Source organism: Alosa alosa, chromosome 19 (genome assembly GCF_017589495.1).
Source record: "Alosa alosa isolate M-15738 ecotype Scorff River chromosome 19, AALO_Geno_1.1, whole genome shotgun sequence".
Lineage (NCBI taxonomy): Eukaryota > Metazoa > Chordata > Actinopteri > Clupeiformes > Clupeidae > Alosa > Alosa alosa.
In genome coordinates, this window is record NC_063207.1 from 14,094,651 (window position 1) to 14,118,485 (window position 23,835).

The following is a 23,835-nucleotide window of genomic DNA, read 5'->3' on the forward strand; positions in this document are numbered from 1 at the left end:
CTTTGGCACTAAACAAATTGTGACTTTTTCATGTACACACTAATTTGATATGAAAGCTTTGCAAAATCGTTGAGGAAGTATGTGGAGGGTTGAGGTTTGACTAATGTTCTCGAAACCGTGAAACTTAAGTATAATGCCTTTCTTCCATCCTTATAGTGTGGAGGGTCTTCATGCCATTGTAGTAACAGACAGAGATGGCGTTCCAGTCATCAAAGGTAATAATATCGCTCACTTAGTGCATTTTCCATCCATCCTCATCATGGGAGTACATTCTTTCCTTAAACACTCAGAGGACTAAAAAGGTTTGTTTGGAGCAGGGAATTATAACTGTTTTCTCTCAGATTTCATGTGACTGTCACCCTGGTGTCAGTAGTGTTGTTGTTTTGAGAGAGTGGACATTCCGACAGCTTCTTCATAGCTATCTAATGAAGTTGTAACCTAAGACTTTTACTCAAGCACAAGCGCACACAAACACATATATGCAGAGTCAATTACTAAACATTTATTAGGACACGACACATTCTATTGAGAGAGTATGAATGAATATTTAATGTTATTGAGGTACTGAATGGTTTAATAGCATTGAAAATCATTGTGAACAGGACGACACTTGTTCATTTTAGAGGTAACAATCAGTCCTTCTCATTCACGAATAGGATAAATTCAGAGACCAGTTTCCTTGTATATGCAAGTATACTTGGCCGAGAAACCTGATTTACATTTACATTTTTAAGGAATGTTTGTTTATTTCCTGTAGTCGCCAATGACAACGCTCCAGAGTATGCACTCCGGCCGGGCTTCTTGTCCACGTTTGCACTCGCCACTGACCAGGGGAGCAAACTGGGCCTGTCTAAAAACAAGAGCATCATATGTTACTACAACACATACCAGGTATGATCCCATGCCTTCTCACACACACACACACACACACACACACACACACACACACACACACACACACACACACACACACACAAAGAAAAAAACCTCTGAAAGAGGCTGCAGTAGTATACAGATGCCATGCTATACTGTTGTATGAAAACCATGATCATCATCACATCTAACCACCAGAGGGCCCTGTACAGTGTGTGAAATCTTGGATATCAGTGTACGTACCTATATAAAAGTAGTAATGTGGGACTGTATGAAACCTCAATTGTCTATTGTCCTTGGAGTGTGAATCACTCTTATGCTGACTAGTGATTATTGAACAGCATCTCAAAAACTGGAGCATTCCAAAGCAGAATGTATGAAGTCATGCTGAGTTGTGGTGGCTACAGATCAACGCCCTTCTCATGGCATGCTTTAGTCTAACAAGTCTCTCTCTTTCAGATTGTGCAGTTTAACCGGTTACCCCTGGTCATCAGTTTTATCGCAAGCAGTAGTGCCAACACAGGTATAAAGTCTAAACCTATTAGTAGCCTATTCATTTGCTGTCTTAACTTACTGTAGCTTCACAAGCTGCTGGTCTTCAGTAATCTCTTGAATGTAATGTGGGCTATTGGAACATTGTGTGCAGGTTTAATCATCAGTCTGGAAAAGGAGCTTGGCCCTCTGATTGAAGAGCTGAGACAAGTGGTGGAGGTTGCGTAAGAACGAACCAACCACTAATGAAGTCCCAATGCGTTTGCACACCTACATTGGTTTATGGACAGTACACAACTGCAACCATGGAGGACATCATAGATCTCTGTCTCCTGTACAGACGCACACACAAACACATACACACACAAACACACACACACACAAACACACACACAGACACGCACACAATGTTGGCTGTGGCTCTAGTTTATGTGTCTGAAAGTCTATGATGCTGTATGTTGTTCCTTATGAATGTAACCTGCTCGGCTTGTTTTGTTTTATTTTCTTCTAATAATAAAATATCATCTTTGGTGTATAAAGGGCAAATCTCCATGACTGAGAAGACACAGAAGATGCTTTAGAACAGTGGTTCTTAACTGGTCTGGCTTTGGGGCCCACAATTTCCCTTGTTCATGAAGTCGCGACCCATATATATTTTTTAGCGTTCAAGCCAACGGATATGGTGAGCTACATGGTAAGATACGCAAAATTGCTGTTGGCCTACTTGTTTGGAACGTGGTGATGTTTGGCATTACATTTTTGAAGCCTTCAACTCCTGTTGTCACCCTTAAAAACACTCAGCATGTTTGTTTTTGACAAGAGTGCTTTGTTTCTATGTGTCATTCTAGTTTTGACTGTTTCATGCTCTCAAGTGCCAGCAATTCACTGCATGTCACACACTGGAGTTTCTGTCCCATTTTGACCAATCTGAAAGGTCTGATATTAGATCTGATAAGGTAGCATTTTAAATATGTATTTTTTTTTTTTTTTTAACAACAAGCTCCACGACCCACCCAGAACGGTTCTGCAACCCACTTTTGGGTCCCGACCCACCAGTTAAGAAACACTGCTTTAGAATGTATCACCCCATACTCTTTTGCTACATATAGGCTAACATGGAATAAGATTCCAGATAGAAGATTCCAGATGGAATAAGCATTCACAACCATTGTGTCTGTTCATGATATCATTGGACAATGTGGATGAGGAAAATCTATGAATTATGAACAGAATATGTGCTGATTGTACTGGCGGTATAGTTTTTGTGGCAGTATGTTTTTTTGTTAAGTGAAAGAATAAGTTAAGTGAAAAATTCAGGAAATCATGCTTTGTGGATGTGGTGGCTGCACTTTGGTGTCCACACCATGCAGCGGTCATATTGTCTAGTTGTAAAATTACTTGGTTGATAGGTAGGCTATTGTGAGTATAGAGTTGAGAGTATCCAATAGTAAGAGCCAATCAGATATCTGGTATTTGACAAATACGACCAGCATAGGGTGTAATGAAATCCAAATCAATCATTTTCAACAGGTATTCCCATACTTTGTTTAAAACGAAGGACTGTTGCTTTTTATTTCAAACAATATGCACCTGACAAATACTGAATAGTGGGATGCCATTGTAGTCTGTTTGATTGTGCAAATGTACACATTTGTTGTGCAAACACAACTTTCATAAAAGTGGAAACACATGCTGGTAGCAGATTAGTCAAAATATTACTGTAGACTTACTGAAAATAGTATTTGGCTTAAATCCCATCAGTAAATGGAGATGAAGAGATTTACTATGCATGTCTAAAAGTGCAATAGCAAGGAAAGGCCATTAGTTCCATTTTAATGAGCATGGATTTGGCCTGTTTATGGCTACTTTCTGTTATGTAAGTGCTCTCTTGTGTAACCCCAGATTAGCCTGAAAAGACTAAGATGGCATCTGCAACAAAGTTGGAAAATACCAAGACTTCGGATCATTTCTATTTTGTCTTTCTAAGAATTGGTATCAAAAAGTGAACCATTATATCGTCTATTTGACAGTCTATAAACAAGTATGTTCTATGTCAACTTAGTGACAGACAGAAAATGAGATTTCCTCCAAGACAGTAATACAAGTTGTTTATTTTTTTTTTACAAATAAATATAATTAGCTGTACACATTTGCTTTGTGGATGATCCCTGCGTTATGCATTACATTTACTGTACAACCCCAAATCAGAAAAAGTTGGGACGTTGTGTAAAATGCAAATAAAACCAGAATGTGATAATCTACAAATTTCGTAAATCCATATTTAGCTGCAAAAAGGACATAGACAGTATATCAAATGTTGAAAATGACAAATTTGACTATTTCATGGAAAATATATGTTCATTTTCAATTTGATGCCAGCAACATGTTTAAAAAAAAAACTATTCATTTAAGGAAATTCTGTAAATGTTTATGAACTGAGGAGACCAATTGCTAGACTTTTGAGAATGAAATGTTGTCCCATTCCTGCCCGATACAGGATTTCAGTTGCTCAACAGTATAGGGTATTCTTAATCATGTTTGTCATTCTGTGATGTACCTAATTTGACAGGTCTGGACTGCAGACAGGCCATTTCAGCACCTGGACTCTTCCTCTATGGAGAAATACTGTTTAAACATGTGCAGAATTCATTTTGCCATTGTTTTCCTGAAATATTCAAGGTCTTCCCTGGAAAAGACATTGCCTGGATGGCAGTATATGTTGCTCAAAACCTGTATACATCATTCAGAATTGATAGTGCCTTGCCAGATGTACAATATGCCCATGCTGTAGGCACTAATGCACCTCCACACCGTCATTGATGTTGGGTTTCAAACTGAGCACTTGGATAGGCCCTCTCCTCTTTAGCCCAGATGAGTCCATGATTTCCAAAAATAATTGCAAATTTTGGTCTAACCAGAGGACCTTTTTCCACTTTACCTCAGTCCAGTCTCAGGCCCAGATAAGATGGTGGTATTTTTGTTTAATTTTGGCTGTTACATGGTAAAGTTTACATTAGCATTTCTGAATTGAGTATCAAACTGTTAATAGACAATGGTTATCAGAGGTTTTCCTAAGCCCATACAATGATTTTCTTTACAGAAAAAGGGTCTGGTTTTAATGCAGTGCCATCTGAGGTCCAAAAGACCACGGCCATCCAATATTGTTTGTCAGGTCTATCCCTTGTTTGTAAATATTTCTCTGGATTCTCTGAATATTGTAATGATATTATGTCCTGTAGATGATCTCCCCAAATACTTCATAATTTCATGTTAAGCATTAAATTACAATTAATTTGTCCACACAGGTTTACAGAGTGATGAATACCCCTACCCCCTTTACTTCTAGTGACTCTGCCAATCATGTTGCCAGCAATTACCCTAATTAGTTGTGAAATATTCCTCCTTTTGTTTTCTTTATCATTACACAACTTTTCCAGCATTTTGTTGATGGATCCCAACTTTTTTTGAAACGTGTTGCTGGTATCAAATTAAAAATGAACATATATTTTTCATGAAATAGTCAAATTTGTAATTTTCAACATTTGATATGTTGTCTGTGTCCTTTCTGCTTCTAAATATGAGTTTAGGAGATTTGAAAATGATTACATTCTGTTTTTATTCACATTTTATACGTCCCAACCTTTTCTGATTTGGGGTTGTACAAACACTTGACATGAGCCCATCTCAGTCTTGATCCCAATATTGAATACAAGGACACTATCAGTTCAAAGCCCTTCTCACAACAACTGTGGTTGTAAGTAATTTACAGACAAATAATTTCTCCAGACGCCTACAGTGCCCAGTGGTTTAATGGCTCCAACTAAAGAAATGGTTTTCCTTTTCACATTTACACAAAGAACAAGTCTATTCATGCTCCATTAAAACCGCATTTGTAGTGTTTCATGCTCTTTCATGGGCTCATGGTTTAAAAACTCAGGTAGTGAAGAAGTGGATCTTCCACTGTTTGTGTTTTCATGATTGACATGACTGCATATTTCCACTAATGGCCTGTGACATTTTCTCTCCAGGAAGTGACTGGTGAGAAAATACCAGGAGCCATGATGTAATGGAATCCACCTCGACGGGTCCCTTCAGCTTGTCGCAGGAACACATGGTATGGTTCAGTGCACATTCCTCAATGCATGTGACACCGAACTTGAGCCTTTGAGGTTTAACTGTTTGCTCGTTCAGTGGCAGGCTGCTTGTTATTCAATTTCTTCTCCTTCTGTCCATCACCTGCCTTTTCTGATCTGGGACTGCATGGAAGGAAAACAAATAGAGACCAAGTTATGAGGGGGTCATTGTTACAAAACAGGATAAACATACTCACTTCACTGAAAGATTATATTTGTGAATATGTTTCTTAGGGTGCTATATTAAGGTGTTCCAGATAAACATCCTAGGTAAAGGTGGTTCTCATTTTCTTTCACATTTTGTTATGATTTCTAATCCTGATTAAGAAATGTGGCAGCATGCAAGGTTTTACTTAACGTGATTGTTTACAGTAATTTCCTGTGCATTAGCCGCATTGTGTATAAACCACAGGATAGTGTTTTATGCAAGTTAAAAAAAAACAAAACCATATTAATACCATATTACCGTAACTGCCCCTGTGTAGTAACCTCATAGCTGAAGAAATTTTGCAAAATCAATGTATAAACCTCGACTAATAGTTGGGAAATGATAGTAAAAGCAATTGATCAGCACTAAATCTGACATGAGACGGAGTAGATGTGTGTCTGAGCTGTTAGCCCTTACTAGCTTCCAGCGCAGGATCTTTATCCACTCATCAGCCTCGGCTCCAGTGCGGGCACACAGGTAGAACGTGCGCTCAGGAAACACCAGACTGACGGAGATCAGGAGAGGAGAAAAAGATGGGGAAACAAATGAATAAATACCGATAATGGAGAAATGATTAAACTGATAGCACTGATGCAGGTGGAAAATAGCTATTGATTTGATAAGAACACACAGTAGGGGAGAAGTGGAGCGAGCGAGCGAGTTCCTGTGACTTTTGGCAAGTTTGGCGAGTGGGTTGTTACAGAGAAGGATCTGTACAGTGTCTGAGGTCCCTGGACTAAAAATGTTCCGTTGAAGGTCTTTCTGTTTCTATGCCCAGGTTCCTCATTTCACATATATTCACATCCCCATTCAGGAAATCATGTTCAGCTGCCACCCACAGACAATTGCGCGTACACATACGTATGCACATCAAACACATCATGAATACACTAATACAGCACAACATCTGTATGGGACTGTTCTCTTGAACAGAGTTCTGAAGAATTAAAACAAGGCTCACCAAAAACAATTAACCCTTTCTTGACTATAGTCAAACTGGACTGCGGAACATGCTGTTAGATCTAGTGTCCGAATCGGCTCTTCAAACTGAAATGGAGTGTAAGGAGAGGAGAGGAGAAAAGGCATATATGTATGCAATGCATGCGTCAAATGAAACATGAAAATATTTAGACACTTACTAAGATTTGCATAGAAGTTAACTGACCAAACATTGTGATCATCAAAAGCTCAAAAATTAAATAAATAATAAGCCAAGACAAAAGACATTATAAAACTCACCATTTTATCCTTAAAGTACTTCAGTTCATTTCTGCTTAGTGTGAACCAGCGTTGTTTCCAGCTCTATCAGAGAGCAGAGTTACATTTGTATCACTGATCTTTAAAAAGTGTTCTATCCGACAGAACTGCTAACAGTAAGCAATCCAGCCAGCTGACACAAAACACTCGCGAGAACCACGGCTCTTCAAACCTGCACTGCTCACCTTCACGTCTCATCCCCTGTTCCTCTTACCTTAATAATAGCACCCTGCTTCACCAGGTAGCCCTCCTTGGTGCCAAGCTATAAATACACAGGAAAGTAATCATTTACACACAAGATACTGGGAAGAGAAAATTAACAGGATTTACAAGTGAAAGGTCAAATGTGGTCAGATGTGAACATAGAAAGTTTGGCTTGTGAATAAGGACACTGCTCTTACAAGTATACATGTTTTACACACGTATAACGAGTTTTCTTCATTACAACTTCATGACAGTCTTATCATTTAATAACTACATCTCCGGTACATTTAAAGTTGAAAAGGGAGAAAGAGAGATGAGGTTGGACGTACAGCCGGAGCGGTAGGCACCAGGTCCGAGTGTCTGCGGCCAGATTGCACGGCTGTGTGCACAGACACAGATTCATAGATGGACGGCTCCTCCACCTCACGGGGGTATGGGTGCTTGAGAACTATAAGGTTCCCTAGGTGGAAAGAACACAGGGGAAGAGGAACCGAAAGAGATGTTTAAAAACATGAAGACAAACAGAGACATGGTTCAATTCGTGTTAATGCATGTGCACAGTGCATGACGGTGATGAGTGCAAGCTTGCATGCAGATGAATGAGGGAGAGAGTGTACGAGTATACGAGTGTACAAACACACACTTTGGAGTACCTGACTCACTGCCCAAGAGCGGCTGGTTGGCCATATGGCTGGTGAACTCCAGCAAGGACGGGAACTCATTGAAGCCAAAGGAGTATCGCCCACAGATTCGTCTCACATGGAAATGCCTCACTGAGTCCTTTGCTCTGAGGTAACACAGGAACAACGAAGGCATGTTAATGATACTGCCTTTTCACAGAAGGAAAGATTCAACAGTAAATGAAGCAAATAAACCAAAACAAACCTCGGAACAGTCTATTAGGGTCAAGGGGAAAAGGGATAGTACTTGTTTATCAGTTGCATTAAGCTCTCAATGAATGCAATGTGGCCTAAGCAATAATGCTACCAACAGTATCGGCACCAACAGCACCAACAGTACTGACACGAATAACCTAAATGTTTTGGATTATATTGCTAGATCTACCAAATTGCCATTTGCTTGTTAGCTTGTATTACAAGGCATATGAAGAGGATGTAGATTATGTTCCAGCAAAATGTAGATTAATCCTTTTAATATAAAATAACGCATACACATCAAAGTTCTAAATAAAAAAAAGAGAAGTGAGAAACAGAAGAAGAGAAGTGATCTGTGGCCTTCCCACTAACACCTCTATTGGGGCAAACCTGTCTGAGTCATTTACTCACATTTGTCCAACCAGTCTATACTGTCCAAAATAATCAGTCCGACTTCAGAATTTGCGTAATCATCCAATAACACCATCCCATCCCAATGATTCAAGTTCTTCAAAAGTGTTCACTTGAGACAAAGCCATTTTTTTATGAACCATAATGACTAAAATAATGTAATTTACACCACAGACACATACTGCATTTTACCCCACTACACAATCTTTTTGGGCTTAAAGTTTAAAAAGCACCATATCTATCTATCTATCTATCTATCTATCTATCTATCTATCTATCTATATATATATATAAAAAAAGGTGGCCATCTTTATTAAGACAGATAATGATGAAAGAGTGGACTGATGTTCTGACCTGACAGAGAGGGCGAAGCAATCAGGCCCCTTCTGGCTGCTCCTCAGAAGAAAGCTGCCATCAACCCCATTGGACAACAACAGTGCTTCAGTGGCGTGGCGCGTGAGGTCATAATGATACCAGCTGCAAAAGAGACCAGGAGAGGGTCCATGTGGGTTCTGTCCTAGATTTGGACTGAGGAAGCTCAAGCTACATGCAATACTAATTTTTCTTGCTGAATTTAGCAAGAATGTAGGACTCCACCCCCCTCCTGTCAAAGTTGCATAAAAATGATCCGTGGATATCTTCGGTATTTTTCTTTCAGTATATTTTTGGAAGTATCTTGATTTGTCGATACCACATCAGAAGGCCAAATCCTGACAGTTTAGTTCCAATCCACATTAGTTGATCAAAATAACATAAAAAGACATGCCTTAAATGCTAATTCAAAGTCCCAAATTTCACAAATGAATCAGTTATTAAGTCATTTGTATTGACATACACGTCAGGTAGTACTTGCTGAGCAATTGTAATTGCTTAACTGACATAGAAGCACAGTTTTTATGTGTGAGATGGGAAATGTGTATGTCAGCAGGATCACGTTAGCCATGTTTCCTGCTGACAGATTGGGACATGCACTGTATCACACAAACCTTGCATGACAACATACTTCAGAGCATATTCTTTAAATGTAGCATAGCTTGTTTGGACCGATAACCAAGAGTGTCTGTGTTTGTGTGATATGACATGTGCAGCGAACACAAAAACAAATATTTGAATGTGACCTTTGCTTTGAACAAAGCAACACATGATATTCACATGATAGTTGAATAGTTCAGAAATACCAGGTGCATTTTAAAATTAATGTTCATATCCAATTTCCTTCAGGTTTTGTTTCGATCAGATCTACTTGACAAAAGATCAGTGAGGTCCTCAGTGGTTGCTGAAATGAATGTCTGCTTGCTGACTGTTAGGGATTAACACTTACTATCACCATCCACCCATTATTTCCTGTCCCCAATTTCACCATCTGCAGTATCTGCTCAGACACAGCTGCATGCAGAGTTTGGTCACTGCTGGTTATCTTGTTCTTCTCTATGATGTCTGACAAGGGTTTGACTTCTGTTGCTACAGAAAACATAAAGGACCCGATTCCTAAACATGGATTAATCCTATAGTTCTAGATTAAATTTCTTGTCTCGAAAAAATGTCTCACAAGAAATAAAGCAGCTCTCAACTGAGATAAAACTGATCTCACCTGTTTGTAACACCCCCATGAGAAATAAGGAGCAATAAATAGGCCTATTGATTGAGAAGGGGGACATTATTAAGATAAAAAAAGTACAAAAAATGAAGGCTGAGTGCTATGTCTCAGGAGTTCAAATTAATAGAATATATAGAAATAGGAGAAATATCTCATATTGAAGTTGAGCTCAATAAGTATCTATGGAGAAATAGAATAGACAGACAGGTCTCATTCTGCATCTTGCTTTATGGATCTTTTCCAATGATGTTTGTATTGTATTATAGTAGGACTAGGCCTATTCTATGTCCAGGAAACCTGCCAGAGACACTTAGTCCAGAAACAACTAGGCCTACAATTAGTTGTATTTTCAAGCTAAAATACGCTTTTCTAACTGCAACAGGCAGGCTCAAAAGTCAAACATCAATATATCCTTTTTCTTTAGTTTTTTAACTGCTGCCTCATGTATTCATTACAGCACCATATTTAACAACAAATGATTCAGCCTACCTTTCTACACCCTACATGAAAGTGACAGATTTCTTAAACAGGTTTCTCAGACTCTAGACGATAAGCGAAAATGGTAAGACTGCCACTTTGATAGACCAACAGATGACTGGCAAGTCCAGAACAGATATGTTAAGCCATATATTGTGGCCAAAATATATTGGCTAATGTTTAGGCATAGGCATGTATCTTACTAGGCTACATTCTTTTTACCTTGTTAAGAATAACATGCACCGTAAAGTGACATTTGAAAGCGGGCTCACCTGACCGACTCCAGCTCGTCCGTGGGCTCCCCATCAGAGCGCGTTGAACTGCACACACTCATCCTCAGACTGCAGGTATTCGTTAAACGCACTTATTACCGCCAATCACTGACAGACCTCTCGGTCCCAGTGGTGCCAGCTTGTGAAGCCTGTTACATAAATGGGTAAGTAGCATAGCGAAACAACTCAAAAGGCGACCACGCATTCGAGCTACATCACCATATGTGAAAATAGGGAAGTTTCTAAGACACGCCCATGATGAAAGGTCGGAGTAGGCCTATTAAAAAACCTGGGCAATTCTGCCATCTAGGACCTTGCTTTTCTGAACGCACAGGATGGCCAAACTTGAGAATAGCCTGCCTGCTGTCAAAACAAAAGAAACACACTGACAAACAAAAGGTATTTTCAAAACATGTGTAGTACGACGACCTACGAGGCCTAGTCTATATACATCAGCATGTATGAAAAATATCACAGAATTATTTGATATAACAATTTTCTAAACAATGTCAAGGCGAAACAATTCGGAGAGGCGCTAGTAGGCCTACAGCTTTCTAAAATCGTTAGCACATGACATGGATTCCGTTGCTTGTCACAGCTGTCCAGTTTTAGTTCAATTGTTTAGTCCGTAAAAAAATATTAAAACAAAAAAAACATACAGTAGCCTAGATAGTTGAAATACAGCGTAGGCCTACAGGGGACCCCCCTCTCCGCTGCATACCACCAGACGTCTCTGTAGGCCTATACATTCAAGAAATTGCACAGGCATTTATTCTTCGCATTGAGCAGTCCATAAAACGAAAAGTGTAAAATACGCACATAACTTTTTAACACATACCAAAATGCAACCAGCACACGGCGGCATTAAGTATTTGGATCATTTTAAACATCTTAAACATGCTAATTAACCCAATAACCCCACATTCAGTCTCATGAAAAAGTAGTCACTTGTTTTCCCCCAAATTCCAGTTGACTTCACTTAGGTCTGGTGTAGCCTTTAATTTGGTTTAAGCATTACCAGAGTTTTAACCATTACCATGGGGTAGGGGAGCTCAAATATTGCCCTCAACTTGCTCAGTAAATTGCATTTCTAAAATACAGTTCTTTAATATCTTTGCTAAAGTATAAAGCATATAAGCAGTCTCAGCAGAATGGTCACTCCCCAAACATCTCCCTCAGCATCATCGTCCTCTCATCTCTCTCACCTGATCTGGAAGATTGCCTGCAGTGTTACTCTCAACCATAGACTGTTCTATATATACAGTCTATGCTCACAACAGACCAAACAGCTCTCAGCTGACTGATTAAGGCTTTTGCCAATCTCTACGCTGATAATGTTGTCCTCTGGTCAGGAGAGCACAGAGCAGGCTTCTGGGTAGCAGTCTGTTGTGTGGATTAAGCAATCTAGGACCTTGCACTTCTGAACGCACAGGATGGTCAAGGTAATGGTAGATCGTCTAAGAACATGCTTTGAGACAGGAACAAGCTAATTTTTAAAAGGTCCTGGCCAAACTTGAGAATAGCCTCAAGAAAGAAACACACTGATGAACAAAAGGTATTTTCAAAACATTTTTATATACACAGTACGATGACCAGTAGGCCTAGTCGATATAAATATCAACATGTATGAAAAATATCACACAATTATAATGTGATATTTACAGTTTTCAAAATGATTTCTTAATTTCATAGGGAAAGCGAAACAATTCAGAGGCGCTAGGTACAGCTTTCTAAACTCGTTAGCACATGAGATGGATTCCGTTGCTTGTCACAGCTGCCTTTGGTTTGGCAGTTTTAGCTCAATTGTTTGGTCCGTAAGTAATGCTTCAAACAACAAAAACATACAGTAGATGGTTGAAATACAGCGTAGGGGACCGCCGTCTCCGCTGCATACCACCAGGCGTCGCTGTAAACATTCAAGAAATTGCACTGGTATTTATTCTTCACATTGAGCAGTCCATATAAAATGAAAAGTATAAAATACGCAAATAACTTTCAAACACATACCAAAATGCAACCAGCCCACGGCGGCATTAAGTATTTGGATCATTTACAACATCTGACATGCTAATTAACCCAATAACCCCACATTAGTCAGTCTCATGAAAAACTACAGTCACCTTGTTTTCCCCCAAATGACAGTGGGACATTCCAGTTGACAGTTTACCATGGAGTAGGGGAGCTCAAATATTGCCCTCAACTTGCCCAGTAAATTGCATTTCTAAAATGCATTTCTTTAATATCTTTGCCTCAGTATAAAGCATATAAGCAGTCTCAGCAGAATAGCCACTCCCCAAACATCTCCCACAGCGTCATCGTCCTCTCATCTCTGGAAGACTAGCTGATCTGGAAGACTGCCTGCAGTGTTACAGACCAAACAGCTCTCTGACTGGTTAAGGCTTTTGCCAATCTCTACGCTGATGACACTACAGTGTTGTCCTCTGGTCAGGAGAGCACAGAGCAGGCTTCTGGGTAGCAGTCTGTTGAGTGGGGAGGGTCTGCGTTGATGCTGAGATTGGAAGGGGGTAGTCGGGAACTCTGGACATTCTTGGAGTGGAGGCGGTCTTTCCACTGACTGACACATGTCCAGTACTCTTCGGGGCGGAGTCTGTCCATGATTCCCGCCCTTACTGTATCCGATGGACTGATGGTGTTACAAAAAGCACGGATCAAGATTCTGAGAGAGAGAGAGAGGGAGAGAGTGCATGAGAGGCCATATTTTCCATTCCATTTTTTTGTGTGCGTGTGTTGCTTGTGTACTCAAGTGGCAAGTACTATAAATAAAGCATGACCAGACAGAGATAGTGTTTCTTTTCGCTTACCTGGGCAGCAGGGCCACCACTGTTGTGAGTAAACTCACAAAGTAGTAGCTGGGCTCGGACATGAAGTGTAATTCAATGCCATAGGGATTTGTGGGCGAGTTGCATGTCACGCACACCACACTGAACACCAGGCCAAAGGCATAGTAGAACACTGCACTGCCAATCAACACGACCCCATGCAACGACGTCTATAAACATACAAACACACACACAAAATCTTGACACTGTAGTACATCCTGATTTCATTAATTATTATTATCAATTGGGCTATTTCACTTAAAGACACTGTAAAACGGCTGTATTTAGTGCTAACATCTCTGCGTTGCTATTACGTCAAGGGCCGTGCTTTCCAGTACATGGTTTAAGCCTGGTCCGGGACTAAGAGTTTTTTCTAAATGGAAATCTCCACTGAAGTTCTCTCTTAATTTGGAACTAAGCTTACACCACATACAGGAAACCAGTAGTGATGGGCAAATTAAGCTTTGGTGAACCACTGAACCACAGCAGTGTGAACCTAGCGACACTAGCTGAAAAGCAAAAAGATGGCTGCCACACATACATTTTTCAACATAAAAGTCCTTAGCAAACCAATATTTTTGGTTACATATTCTGGTTTGGGTAAGGACTTTTTATGTTGAAAAATCTACATTTGTGTTTTACATTTTTACATTAGTGTTTTACTAGCTTCACACTGCTGTGGTTTAGTGGTTCACCAAAGCTTCATTTGCCCATCACTAGAAACCAGTACTCCACATATAAGCACCCCCACCCCACACACACACACACACACAGTTTTCCCCCTATCCACTCAAAGTGGAACCACTGAGATGTGTGTGACAGGACAAGACTGAAAGCCTGATTCCACCAATCATATGCTAACTATTCTTTTTATGCAGTTTACTAGCACAGCTTTAATAGTCAGCAGTATTCTCACTAATACAACCGGAAGTTGACAACATGGAGCCCACAATACATTTTTGCCTCACGCAGCTCTTCCTCTTCCTCTCGAGATGCCTGTGGGTCCTTAGGTGCTTAACCTTATGGTGAGCAGAAGGCAGAACGTCTATATCAGGACACCTGATTGGCTGCCCGCTGAGTGTGCAAAACCCTGATTGGCTCACCAGTGTGCGGCTCTCGATGACCTGGTGCAGTAGGATGATGAGGAGGGCGGCGCTGTTGATGGGCGAGCCGAAGGAGAGGACGCCAATGTCAGAGCCGGCGTAGGCCTAGGAGGCAGACACGCAAAAATGTATTGTTGGTGAGAAGGTCAGAAATAACTTCAATGTCAAATACCTGCTTAAGACTGGCGTTTAAAACTGTTATATTATATCCAGTCATGTGGCCCTTTGAGTGAGCTTGTTGCCTTTTTATGCTATTTGCAAAGTTGCAATTGTAAGCTCATGACTGAGAATGTGTCCATTGCTTCTCAGTTGCTGAAATCAAGTTGAATGGGCCCTGTGATTTATGATTGTGAAGGAAATATGAATACCATGGCCAGTAGAGAAATATAACCTGACTACTGTGGTACATCAGGAGTTCTGTGACTGAATGAATGAAGAATGAATGACCTAGTAGATTGTAAAGATAACATAAACATTGAGCTGTGTATTTGTGGCAAAAAGACACTACATGAGATCCTGAAAGTCTGCCTTGGGGAATAGGGGCCAGACACGTGCCATGGGTATGGAGGTAGGCCTGCAACACTGACCACATGCGATGGAGTGTGGTACTGCATGCATTAATCAATAGTTGGACTGACTACGGAAACCCAAGAAACATGACTGTCAATCCTGTTTATGTTCTGAGGACTAAAAGAAAACATGGCATGACGATACTGGAGAATAACTTCTGAAATACATTCTGAAAAGGAGAGCACAATTGCTTCTTCTGAGATGTCTGCTGGTAATCCTGTGCTAGAAACCTGATGTACACACCTGGTAGAAAATATAAACAAACTAAACATAAATGAGAAACATGACAGTCTGGACGGGCATTCTGTCTAGAACTCAATATCAAATTCCTTCTGGAACTCAAAAGAAGCAGTTCTTTTTATGCTGGTGTGTAAGAGTGAGTGAATGAGTGATGGAGAACCAGTGGGACTCACAAAATAAGGGATGAAGAAGCACACCAGACTCTGGTAGAAGGCATCCAACATGGAGAGCCAAAAGGTGGATGGCAGATAGGCCTGTGGCACAAAACACAACATTTGCATTAAATTAAATTAAAAAAACTTGCACCTGGAGATCTTTCAGATGTTTGTAAATACAATCATTTCCTGTGTATTAGCCACATTGTGTAAAAACCGCAGGACAGTGTTTTATGCAAGTAAAAAAAACAAAACCTTATTAATACCATATTAACTGCCCCCATGTATTAACCTTATAGCTGAAGAAAATTTGCAAAATCAATGTATAAACCTTGGCTAATAGTTGGGAAATAAATTACGATATTTCCCTGTCAGGTTATATCAATAGGGAAGTGGAATATCAGATTCCAACCTGGGAATCCTGCCCAGACTTGTAGATTTGCGGAATGCAGAGGAGTGTTTCCGCGGAAACATCCTTGTCCAGGATGCCGTAAACGAGTGGGGGAGCAGATGTGAAGAGGAGGTTAAAGAAGATGAGGACCCAAGAGTTGGTCATCACGCTGCCCGAAAAACCACAAAAGAACTGGTACCAGAACAACAGGTTCACATACATCTGCAGAGAGAGAGAGAGCAAGAGAGCGCACGTGTGAGAGAGATTGTTGATAATCTTATATGCATGTTTGCCATTTATTTTATGCCATGTGCTCTGTATGCAAACCTTGGGTTTAAATGTTCTACACTGACAATGTAATAAAATATTTGTCATGGCAATAAAGATCACTTGAATGAATGAATTGAGGGAGAAGGATGGAGGATGGAGATCCTTTCAAGATGGCGGCGCGTACACACGCAGCGACCTCTCTCTGTCCCAACCGTACGGTGTTTTGTTCGTTTAAAAAGTGTTTGTCCGGAAGTTTTACGTGTTCGTCTTGTCTTACTACGTCGTACTACAAGTACAGCAGGCAGTTTTTAATCGACATCTGCAAAAGCAAGTTTTGCAGCGTTCTGGACTTTGCAACAGAGACGCTAAAGGAACTCGGACTACTCCGGCCTGCAACAACACCGGACTCGCCTGCTACTCCTCCCCCGGAAAGAAAGCGTCGGAAGCGGTGTGCGAGGAAGCAGAAGAGGGGCAAGCGCGGAGGCGTCCGGGCCAGGCTAGCGGCTAGCCCAACTCGCCCAGCCATACCATCCATTCTCCTGGCAAATGTACGATCACTGGACAACAAAATGGATCACATACGACTGCTGAGATCAACGAACCGGACAGTAAGTAACTGCTGTGTGCTCGTCTTCACTGAGACTTGGTTAAATGACAACATTCCGGACTCTGCTGTACAACTGGAGCAGCTAGCATGCTATCGAGCAGACAGGGCCATTGTAAAGGGAGGTAAATCACGAGGAGGAGGAATCTGTGTTTACATCCGTGACGAATGGTGCCGGGACACTGTAGTAGTATGCAAACACTGCTCACCACTGGCAGAGTTTATGATCATAAAGTGCCGACCTTTTTACCTGCCAAGGGAAATTACTGCGATTCTGCTAGTTGCAGTATACATCCCGCCTACCAACAACAACAGCGATAAGAACGCGGCTCTTAGTGAACTGTACCAGGCTGTCAGTGAACAACAGACGGCACACCCAGACGGTTTCACCATCTTCACTGGAGATTTTAACCATGCTGATCTAAAAACTGTACTTCCAAAGCTACACCAGCATGTTGATTTTCCAACAAGAGGAGATAACATCCTGGACCTGGTCTACACTACACACAAAGGAGCATACAAAGCCACCCCCCTCCCCCACATTGGACTTTCAGACCATATCACTGTTATGCTAATGCCCGCATACAGACAAAGGGTAAAAGCGAACAAACCGGTTCGTAAGCAGGTAAAAGTGTGGCCTGAGGGAGCCTCCGATGCTCTTCAAGACTGCTTTGACACAACAGACTGGGAAATGTTTAAGCAGGCAGCCACTTACAACAACCGACAGACATAGAGGGAGTATACAGACACTGTAACCTCTTACATCACCAAGTGCATCGATGATGTGACCCACACAAAAGACATCATCACTTTCGGGCTAACTGGAAGCCATGGCTGACAGGGGATGTCCCTCAGGCTGCTGAGGGCCAGAGACAAAGCCTACAGAGCTGGGGATGAAGCTGGCATGAAAACAGCGAGAGCCAACCTGTCCCGTGGCATCAAGGAAGCAAAAGGAATACACTCACAAGATAACCACCCACTTCAAAAGACAGCAGGAACTCACAAAGCCTATGGCAGGGCATTCAGGCCCTCACGGACTACAAGCCCGCGCCACAGAGCTGTGAGAGCAACATCCCTCTGCTCAACAACCTGAACCGCTTCTTTGCTCGCTTTGAAGCACAAAACAGCACCTGCCCACAGAAGACCCATCCCCCTCTACATGAGCAGCCCCTGTGCCTCTCTGCCGACAGCGTGAAGAGGACACTTGCTGCTATCAACACCCGTAAAGGCAACAGGTCCAGACAACATCCCAGGGCGTCGGCTGAAGGACTGCGCCAGGGAGCTTAAGGATGTCTTCACAGACATCTTTAACACTTCCCTGAAGCAAGCCATCGGGGTCCCATCATGTTTCAAAGCTGCCACCATCATACCTGTGCCGAAGAAAACTGCTCCATCCTGCTTCAATGACTACCGCCCTGTGGCACTGACACCCATCATCATGAAGTGCTTTGAGCGGCTTGTCATGTCACATATCAAAGCCATTCTCCCCCACCCTGGACCCCTTCCAGTTTGCATACCGAGCCAAAGCGGTCTACAGAGGATGCAATCTGCTCTGCCCTCCACCCAGCCCCTCACCCACCTGGAAAAAAGACTCATATGTGAGATTGCTGTTTATAGACTTCAGTTCTGCATTCAACACCATAATACCACAACAACTCATCTGCAAACTTGACAACTGGGACTCAGTACCTACCTCTGCAACTGGCTACTGGACTTCCTCTGTCAGAGGCCCCAAGTAGTACGTGGTTGGCAACAATACCTCAAGCAGCATCACACTGAGCACAGGGCCCCCAAGCGCGCGTGCTCAGTCCGCTGCTCTTCACCCTGCTGACGATGACTGCATTCTGCAACCTACAGCAACAATCACATAGTGAAATTTGCTGGCGGATTAAACTCTGGTGGGTCTCATCACCAAGGGCGGCCGAGACTCAATACAGGTTGGAGGTCGACCATCTGACCACGTGGTGCAGGGACAACAACCTCCTGCTGAACGTCCAGCAAGACCAAAGAGATTGTTGTTGACTTCCGGAGAGGTCACACCCAACACCTGCCACTTACCATCGGCGGGTGCTGTGGTGGAGAGAGCGAGCAGCACCAAATTCCTGGGGGTGCACATCAGTGAAGACCTCTCCTGGACCACCAACACTGCATCACTGGCGAAGAGCTCAGCGCCGCCTGTACTTCCTGCGAAAACTCAGGCGAGCAAGTGCTCCACCAGCCATCATGACCACATTCTACCGAGGCACCATTGAGAGCATCCTCTCCAGCTGTATCGCTGTGGTAGGGCGGAAGCTGCACTGAATACAACAGGAAAGCCCTGCAGCATAGTGAACACAGCTGGAAGGATCATTGGTGCTTCACTCCCCTCCCTGAAGGACATTTACACCACCCACCTCACCCCGCATAAGGCGACCAAATTGTGAGTGATGCAAGTCACCCGCTCACAATCTGTTTGATCTACTGCCCTCTGGGAAGAGGTACAGAAGCCTCGCCCCCCACTACTGAGACTCACCAACAGCTTCATACACCAAGCTGTAAGGATGCTGAACTCTCTCCCTCCTCTCCCCCCCTCCACCCTCAGCTACATAACATCCTGGACATTGGACCCACAATGGCAGCCTGCACTACTCCACCTGCACACTTGAACACTTGCACACTTGTACACTTTACAACTTGGTGTTGTTGTCCTGAAAACACAACACTTCTGCTGCTCTTACATAACTTGCACCACTATGCCACTTTCTTTATTACTTAGGTCAAACGGTATTTTATAGTATTTTACAGTATTTGCACTAGTATTTTATTGACTGTCTATGCACAATTTGGACAAAATTTTGCTGCTCTTATTTTCATTATTATATGTGCCCTCTTATTTACTTATTTACTTACTTTTTGTTTTACTTGAATGTTATGTTTGTCTCATGGACTTAAAATTGGTCAAATATGTCTTGTCTTCACCGTGGGATAGTGAAAGCGTAATTTCGATCTCTTTGTATGTCTGGAACATGTGAAGAAATTGACAATAAAGCTGACTTTGACTTTGACTTTGAAGAGAGATTTGATATGCATTTAGCAGAAGCCTTCATCCAAACTTCAAATCAAATGCACAGACTAACTTGCAGTGTACAGATATGCATGTATTTACATCAGTATGCATCTCCAGGGCCCCATGAACTTGGGGCTGTTACCTCCTCACTCTACCAGTTCAAATGGTGGTGATTACACCCTGCACTACCAGTTCAGCCACCTGAACACAACTTAAAAGCTTTCAAGGCTTTTATATATGGGTATCACTAAGCTATCAAGGGTTTTATATATGCATCTCCTAGCTTTCAAGGCTTTGATATACGTGTATTACTTAGCTTAGGTTAAACAGGCTTCTAACAGTGAGTACCTATATTCCCCCTTACATACATGTCAGAAAAATAAACTTTGATTCTTCACAAGATAATTCAGAAACAGATGCTTCACTTGAGCTGCTGGGTTAACATTAGGGGGTGTCTTATGAGAAGCAGATCTTTTTCTGTCCTCACCACATTCTTGTAAAAAAAGTAGAGGATCATGTTGGCCAGCCGCATGTAACACCAGTGGCCATGGACCAGCAGCAACTTCTTTAAGTGCTTGAATCTGGAGATGGCGAAATCACTGGACATCACCGCCTGAGAGACACACACACACAGAAAGACAGAGAGAAACAGACACAGAATAGGGACAAAGAAAGAAAGGAAACGTGTTGAGATTAGTGTGGTGTGTGTGTACATGATATATAAGTGTGTGTGTGTGTGTGTGTGTGTGTGTGTGTGTGTGTGTGTGTGTGTACATGATATATAAGTGTGTGTGTGTGTGTGTGTGTGTGTACATGATATATAAGTGTGTGTGTGTGTGTGTGTGTGTGTGTGTGTGTGTGTGTGTGTGTGAGAGTGTGCCTGCACCTGCATGCCTTCTTGTCCTGAGATACCGATCCCCACATCAGCCACCTGGATCATACTGACATCATTTGCACCATCACCTACACACACACACAAACACATACACATCACATGACAAATGACACACTCGTTCACACTCATTCACTATATCCACACATTAGCAACAATGACACAAATACACTCCTCACATATATGGTGTTAGTATTAAACAAACACACACACACACACACACACACACACACGTTTGCTCACCGATGGCAAGGGTCATGACCCGGAGTGTGTCTCGTATGAGCTTGACCACCTGGCTCTTCTGCAGCGGCGTGGATCGGCAGCAGATGACCGAGCGGCAGCGTTGGGTCAGCCCCAGGAAGGCCTTCTCCAGGTCCGGCTGCAGAGCCCAATCCAGCGTCCGCCCGTCAATCACCAGCGTGAAGCCCAAAGCCGCAGCACCCTCGGGGGATTCTGCAGCGCCCGCGTCAGTGCCCCCGTTTGACTCCTCGCAATGACGGATCTCCTCCGTGAGCTCAGCCAAGAGGATCTCGCATGCTTCCTAAGGAACACACACACACACAAAAAGGGTATTTTTACTTTTACTCTGTTCCCATATACTTCCTCTCCTGAGGAGGTTATGTTTTTGAATATTTTGTCTGAAGAATTATACAAAAACTACCACCCCGATTTTCATGAACCAAGGAAGGACACATTACATTTTGGAACGAATTTAGTTCTACTTTTAGTTCTTTCTACTGTCATATAATTTCCACCATCCTCTCTCGTTCTTTCTCTCTATTCTATCTTCTTCCTTATATCTGTTTCTTATCTCCCTTATATCTGTTCTTCAGCCCTCTCTCCATCTCCCTTATTTACATGTGATGTGACTTACTCCTCACAGTCCTCCTTCTAACTCTCCCTACTCTCCTCAGTACATTCAGTACTTGTCCTCTGTCCTGGTCTTGTTTACCTTGCTGTCACAGTTGGCGGTCAGTAGTTTGTCAGTGGGCCTTTGGAGTCTGCAGGCACACGCTATGTTGATGGCTGTCTCCTGTTTGTCCCCTGTCAGCACCCATACTCTTATCCCGGCCTTCTGCAGAGCCTCGATGGTCTCAGGCACCTGCTCCTGCAGCCGGTCCATGATGCCCGTTGCCCCTGGAGACCACAAACAGGAAGAGAAAGCAGCAGGAAAAAAAGGGAAGAGAGAAACAGGAAGAAGACAAAGATGAATCTTCTCCAATCAGATTCTGTGCAGCTTGATTTAGGACACGAGATACAATCACAAACGCAATCTGGAATGTGTGTGGGTGGGTGATTGAAGAACGGTCAAGTTCAGTCGATCATGTGCGTGGGTATGCATGTAACACATAATAATGAAAACTGGTTTGTGTGAAAAGAGACAGCCATGAGCTGCTTTCAGACATGTCCTCCGCACTATATCGCGGATCTTTGTCAAACGGATGTCCGACCCTTCGGGTGATTCAGATATGATGCTTACATGCGGACATTACTGTATGTGTGAATGACACCGACGCACATGAACAGAATCTCCACGTGGGTTGAACAGGTTAAACGTGGTTGACACGCACATTCACAGAATCTCTGCATGTTCTTTGCTTCATTCAGACATGAGCTTATTTACATAATGTCCATCCGAAATACTAAGAGCCGGCTAAGTTCGGAGTTCCAAATGTCTGGTTATGTTGTTCAGATATACGACCCAACCGCTTGATATTGGCAGAACATGCGGACTTACACCTATGTCTGAAAGCAGCTATGGTGAATGTTGGGCACTCAAGTGTAATGGACCTTTGTGGGGGACAGCTGTTCTGAGAGGTGTGTTGGGTACTCTTGTGCAACTAGATGTACCGCATAGCGGTACAAAATATGACCGCCGCTCAGTCCTGTACATCCGTTCTGCGAAAATAAATCACACTTCAATTTGTCTCCATATTTTACTCCATCCCCACTCTTGAAACTTTTGTGTATGCTTGTTTGGCATGCCTGAGTGTGTGTGTGTGCTGCACAGAAAGTACCCTACTGGTGCTGAAAAGGTGAATAGATTGTAGAATAGCCAAAGAAGATGTAGAATTGTTATAAAACCTTTAAAATCTCTAAACAATCACAAGTAGGGCAGTTCATCACAGTTCATCCATTGCAACTGGATTGATGAAAGGTCACTTACACCTGTAGGCTACATTGTATTTGGGAAAAGCAAAAGGTATCAGCATAATGTTATTTATTTATTTATTTATTTATTTTTTTTATGTATTTTTAAACAAAAACATCTCTGTCAGTTCCATGCCGTTTTCAACAGCTAGCCTAGTCTGAAACGAAATGCTGTTTTACATCTAACCAGTGGTGCAAATAACTGACATGTCCAAATGGGCCTTGATGAAATGTGTCGCTAGACTGTTCATACACATTTTAACGGGCCAAAGTTTAAGAGCTTTTGTCCGTTATTGTTAGTGCAAATATAGGCCGATTCATGTTCCCTTGCATTGTTTAACTGAGGTCCATGGCTAGTCTGGCTTTCATCAGACCAAGCTCAATCTTTTAAGAAATCAAAAAATAAATAGCGGGCAGATCAGGCTGGGTTCACCCAGCCTAGTCCATAGGCACCCGATATTGTTTAATTTTCCGATTGAGATATACACGCTCTGGCTATTCTAAATGCAAAAATGCATCAGGGAGTTATGACAAAACGGTAACTAACAAACTAGATCCTAATAGAAAGCTGTTAGCTTCCCTAAGCTACAGGTAGGATTATAAGGTAGGCCTATTTACAACATAAATTGTCAATAGGCTATGCTGGCGACACAAATAAAATCTCCTTTGGAAACCAATGGCTTACGCTTTACAGTATCAAGCGGACTTAAACTGTCATATCGTGGCGAAAAGTTGTAATAACATTCACGCAGCTCCATGAGTCAAGGAAAGCGC

The 23,835-nt window shown here is 42.1% G+C and overlaps 3 protein-coding genes across 4 annotated transcripts in view; 1 reads left to right on the top strand and 2 right to left on the bottom strand.

The window, feature by feature from the left end:
* The window catches only part of lamtor3 (late endosomal/lysosomal adaptor, MAPK and MTOR activator 3), a 2,788-nt gene extending 888 nt beyond the window's left edge, over nt 1-1,900 (top strand). For both annotated transcript variants that reach the window (XM_048270710.1, XM_048270711.1), the window contains 4 exons: nt 157-215; nt 758-891; nt 1,333-1,396; nt 1,520-1,900. In XM_048270710.1, coding sequence (XP_048126667.1) covers nt 157-215; nt 758-891; nt 1,333-1,396; nt 1,520-1,593 — 331 coding nt within the window. In that variant the 3' untranslated portion in view covers nt 1,594-1,900. The remainder of the gene's footprint in view (nt 1-156; nt 216-757; nt 892-1,332; nt 1,397-1,519) is intronic.
* A 3,024-nt stretch (nt 1,901-4,924) lies between these two features.
* On the bottom strand, nt 4,925-11,159 carry dapp1 (dual adaptor of phosphotyrosine and 3-phosphoinositides). Its single transcript, XM_048227393.1, has 10 exons — nt 11,089-11,159; nt 10,800-10,948; nt 8,808-8,930; nt 7,821-7,954; nt 7,497-7,627; nt 7,178-7,225; nt 6,946-7,008; nt 6,668-6,753; nt 6,124-6,211; nt 4,925-5,621 (listed from the first exon to the last, which is right to left on the bottom strand). The coding sequence occupies exons 2-10, from the start codon at nt 10,859-10,861 to the stop codon at nt 5,598-5,600; spliced, it is 759 nt and encodes a 252-aa protein (XP_048083350.1). The 5' UTR covers nt 10,862-10,948; nt 11,089-11,159; the 3' UTR covers nt 4,925-5,597.
* A 1,196-nt stretch (nt 11,160-12,355) lies between these two features.
* Nucleotides 12,356-23,835, bottom strand: part of atp10d (ATPase phospholipid transporting 10D) — a 30,274-nt gene continuing 18,794 nt past the window's right edge. Inside the window, exons 14-22 of the mRNA XM_048227396.1 lie at nt 21,863-22,047; nt 21,154-21,451; nt 20,905-20,981; nt 20,506-20,631; nt 16,120-16,320; nt 15,726-15,806; nt 14,743-14,847; nt 13,622-13,809; nt 12,356-13,476 (exon numbers count right to left, since the gene is read on the bottom strand). Of these exons, the coding sequence (XP_048083353.1) occupies nt 13,245-13,476; nt 13,622-13,809; nt 14,743-14,847; nt 15,726-15,806; nt 16,120-16,320; nt 20,506-20,631; nt 20,905-20,981; nt 21,154-21,451; nt 21,863-22,047 (1,493 nt within the window). The 3' untranslated portion in view covers nt 12,356-13,244. The remainder of the gene's footprint in view (nt 13,477-13,621; nt 13,810-14,742; nt 14,848-15,725; nt 15,807-16,119; nt 16,321-20,505; nt 20,632-20,904; nt 20,982-21,153; nt 21,452-21,862; nt 22,048-23,835) is intronic.

Excerpts from the sequence above, each read along its gene's own strand:
- dapp1 (XM_048227393.1), bottom strand. The coding sequence starts at position 10,861 with ATGAGTGTGTGCAGTTCAACGCGCTCTGATGGGGAGCCCACGGACGAG. Across the intron at positions 7,226-7,496 it reads TGGTGCCTACCGCTCCGGCT|CTTGGCACCAAGGAGGGCTA; the intron begins GTACGTCCAACC and ends GTGTATTTATAG. Across the intron at positions 6,754-6,945 it reads AGTACTTTAAGGATAAAATG|TTTGAAGAGCCGATTCGGAC; the intron begins GTGAGTTTTATA and ends ACTCCATTTCAG.